This window comes from Cyprinodon variegatus, unplaced genomic scaffold (genome assembly GCF_000732505.1).
Source record: "Cyprinodon variegatus isolate N-32 unplaced genomic scaffold, C_variegatus-1.0 Scaffold1610, whole genome shotgun sequence".
Classification (NCBI taxonomy): domain Eukaryota; kingdom Metazoa; phylum Chordata; class Actinopteri; order Cyprinodontiformes; family Cyprinodontidae; genus Cyprinodon; species Cyprinodon variegatus.
Window position 1 is genome coordinate 99,435 of NW_015152063.1, and position 4,211 is coordinate 103,645.

At 35.3% G+C, this 4,211-nt stretch overlaps 1 protein-coding gene across 1 annotated transcript in view; it reads left to right on the top strand.

Annotated features, from left to right (window-relative positions):
* LOC107104085 (transient receptor potential cation channel subfamily V member 1-like) overlaps positions 1 to 2,428 on the top strand; it is a 17,514-nt gene extending 15,086 nt beyond the window's left edge. The window contains exons 14-15 of the mRNA XM_015404002.1: positions 658 to 752; positions 834 to 2,428. Of these exons, the coding sequence (XP_015259488.1) occupies positions 658 to 752; positions 834 to 913 (175 nt within the window). The 3' untranslated portion in view covers positions 914 to 2,428. The remainder of the gene's footprint in view (positions 1 to 657; positions 753 to 833) is intronic.
* Positions 2,429 to 4,211: the final 1,783 nt, after the last annotated feature.

A 4,211-nucleotide genomic window follows, 5' to 3' on the forward strand; every position in this document is an offset into this window, starting at 1 on the left:
ATAACTAAAAGATCTGCCTCCCATTTTACTTTTAGAAATTCTAGGAACCACTAGTAAACCTGCAGATTGACAGTGAAGTGCTCTGTTATGAACATTCATATTTATGATATATAATCTATCTACCATGGGCATGTGCTTACATTTTGATGTTGATCAAAAAAAAAAAAAATATTTCTGTTTTTTCTTAAAAGAAAAAAAATGGACGTGGGCACAACCATTAATTACATTTGGCTAAAAGATGCAAATTTAGCAATTTTGTGCTGCAAAGACATCTAAATGTTCTAAATCAACAGTATAGAAGAATATGATCCAAAAAGTATATAATACCTTTTTATTACGGGAAATATCCAAGACCTTTTTTTGAACCTACATACCATGCTTATCTTTTCGGCAGGAGTCCACTATTTTTTTTTATTTTATATTTTATTTTATTTAATGATCTGTGCCAACTCACAACAAAAGGATATGAGTTAATTTTCAGCTACTGCTCCTCTGTATTTTAAGGTTTTGAAAGTTTGGACACCAACCAGATAGTGTGAAGAATTGTTTATAGAATTGAAAAAGTGAATACTTGTATAACCTCATGGGTTTTGATCTAATGTTTAAAGCCTTAACATTTTCATCAACCGTAACACAATAATAACTTATTTCCTTTAGAGTGACTGTAATGAACTGGAAAAAATGGCGATCAGATCTTGGCGTTGAGCTCAAAGAGGACCCTGCAAACGTAGAGAGGGATGAGGAAAGTTCTGGTAAGGAATCATGTTGTTTACCTTTATTGTTGTTTGCTGTTTCTTTGATTAAAAAATAAAAATTTAACCTTTACTGTTTAGGAAATCCATGGAACCTAAATGTGCTGCTCCGTAATATTCGATCCAGACGACATCGACAGCAGGAAAACTATATTCTCTAGCTAAAAAGATTAGGAATATTCAAATCTTAAAACTGTGATTTTTCCATATTATAAGAGAACAGGTTATGATCATGTCCTCTGTTCAGGTGCCTTTATATAAGTTTATTTCAACACCTCTACCTCTAACTGTCAAGGAGGTCATATTACCTGGTTTGGATCATTTAAACTAGAACCTAATTCAATTCAATTCACTTCATTTATATAGCGCCAATTCAAAACACATGTCCTCTCAAGGTACTTTATAGTTCACCAGACCATACAGTCAAAAGCCTACCTCTTCAGATTTAACCATAGAAGTAAGACGTGACATTATGTGTATGTTTCTAGTCATCTCAGCTGAAAACCACTGATCAGGCCTGAAGTCTGGGTGTGCTGATGAATTCAGACATGATCCTTTAGAGACACTCATCACCTGGAGAACATTTCAAGGATCAAAGGACTAATATCTCAGAGGGACCATTTTCTTATTCACATACTGTATTATTCTTATGATCAGATTTAATTTTAATCAGTCTTTCTCCATAGCTAAAACCAAATGTCTAACATTATTAGAGCTTTTTATATGAATTGATTTGATTGTAAAGATTCTAAATGAAGGAAACACATCCCTGTCAAGTATGGTGCAGGTTTGACGGGACCCAAATGCAGACACTGAAGCTGAAGGTGGTTACTTGCAGATTTAATTAACCAAAAAGGGCAACAGAAGCAAAAATCCAAAAACATAAATCTCAGAACCCACAAAAATACAGAAAATACAGGAAAACTCACTAGAAGGGGATGAAATGACGGATCACCAGCAACAGCGACTGAGCAGGAGGTGCATATATGGGAGAGAGAAATAAAGACCAGGATAATCATCAGATTGGGAGCAGGTGTGAAGAAGGGGGCAAATTAAAAGGATACTGACATAGGAGGGCAACAGAGGGCAAACAAGAAATATCCAAGTACTCAAATACAATCAAAAATAACCTGAATAACACAAAATGGAAATAAAACCAAATGAAAACTCAAAGATAAAATTAAAACAGAACCAAAACAATGACAATCCCCTACAACTAGAATGAGGAATATTGGAATATATTGAGGAATATATTCTGGTCCAAACTCTGAGGATTGCTGATTCTTGTTGTATTACTTCTTCCTTTCTTTGTTTCATGGGAGTGGTGCCAACATGACATCTTTCAGATTCATCAGCAACTTTTGTCTCAAACATGTCGCTTCAAAATGCAGATCATCACCAAATATTCTGTTCTTTCAGAGGATTGGTCTGTACTAATATAGTGCTTTTGTAGGTCAGGAGACTTAAACAAGTGCTTTACACTACATTCAGTCATTCACACACACACTAATGGTGGCAAGCTACATGCTGTCCAACTCACAAACATCCTTACAGCGCTGCCAACTAATTGTCTCTGGGATTGAAATCCACAATGGAAAAAATTAATAATTGATTTTGTTGAACTAAACTTTGTGTACTTTGTTGTCCAACTTCCCTTTACCTGTCATTATGATGCTTCAGCAATGTACTTTTTTCTTTCTTTAACTGTCGGTTCATGTACTTAATTGTCTAGTTACTGAAATGTGCAATAAAAATACAATAAAAAGTGTTTCTACAAATGTTACAAATGCATTTTCTGTAAAACACACTAACTCCAGTAAGTCCCACAAGACAGAAATAAAATGAAAAACAAGGTTTTAGGTTTGAGTGTCTGGACCTAAAATTCTGACTCGGGGAAACAGAGATTCATATTTTTATTGGCTAGAACGAGATGCTAAATACATCCATCAATCCAGTTTAATGCAGGGCAAAAGGTCTGTTAGCTGTAATAATAGAAGGAGGGCTACACCCCGCAGTAGGTCCAACACTACGCAACACCAACATCTAAACACAATTATCAAGTAACAAAGTTCAAATACACTGTTACTTAAGTATAAATTTTGCCTATCTGTACTTTATTGGAGTAATTGTTTTTAGCCAACTTTTTATTTCTACTCTTACATTTTTTTTTTGCAATTAGCTCTACTCTCTACTCCTTACATTTAAAAAAAAAACTCGTTAGTTTTGTTTCCTTTGGGCTCATTTTCGTTATGGCCTGTTGGTATTTAAAAAATATAAAAACCATCAAAATAATTTGTTGCATCCAGACAATTAATGTCGTTGTGGTTGGACTCGGTACTGCACCAACTTGTTGTTCCCTACATACCTAAATAAATCACTTTTCAAGATTATAAAATTTTTTATTTTATATGTTTGCCATTAGTTATAATACTAAGACAAATAGCAAAATGTTCATTTAATAAGCTAGAGCATTAAAGCATCTGTCCTTAACATTTTCCTTGCATTACTTTTACTTTCATACTTTAAGCAGCTTTAAAAATGGTCCGTTTAGTTTTACTTGAGTTAAAAGCTGAAGTTGATACTCTAGTTTCCACAAAATAGTTTTTTAAAGAGTAGGATTTACTTGACTTAACATTAATAACGTTGACACCTCTGCATCTAAGGCTTATGATTTAAAGATCAGGACAAAGAAATAAACACATTCTAGGGAGGAATTGGTAAAGTTTGCACAGAACGTGCCGAGATGGGATCTGATCTCCATTTGCTGTGAGGCAACAGTTGTAACCCTTGCTATGAATCTAAATTTATTTTCTAAATCCATTTTCATTTCAAGAGTGTCGTTATAAAAGCTTTGTGTTTGCAAGCTGTGCTGTTTCTAAGTGGAATTTCTGAGTAAGGTGTTTTACTTAATTTTCTGAGGTGATGCAAAGCCAGAAAATTATATTTATTAAAGAAAGTAAGGAACAGACCCCAGAAATAAAGAAATCACATCACTTCTGGGGATCTGGTTCTCAGGAGACTGAAAGGGAGACAGTTCAGTTAGCCACGTAGCTGAAGAATGTTGAGATGTTATTGTTCAGAGATCTACCTTGTAGAATCCAGGTTTAGCTTTGAGAGAGGCACTGTTGGGTCCAGAGACTGTTTGATTCAGCAGAGTTCAGTTTCAGCTTCAGCGTCTTGCATCTAAACTTGGACAGACCTTGGTTTTCCAGCTCTTAGTCCAGAGCTGCATTGGAATCCAGGGAAGGGTCTTCAGGTTTGGCTCAGATGGCAGGTTTGACAGGTTAAGCTCATCCAGCTTACAGGACAAAACAGGTTTCCTGTAGGCAGAGACAAAAAGGAATTAGAATCCACTAGGAGACAAAAAGCAACAAGTAATCACTGAGGTAGTGAGGCTCAGGTGCTAACCAAACTGGATAAACACTGCGGCATTGATGCGAGGTCTGAAGGCTGCTTAAA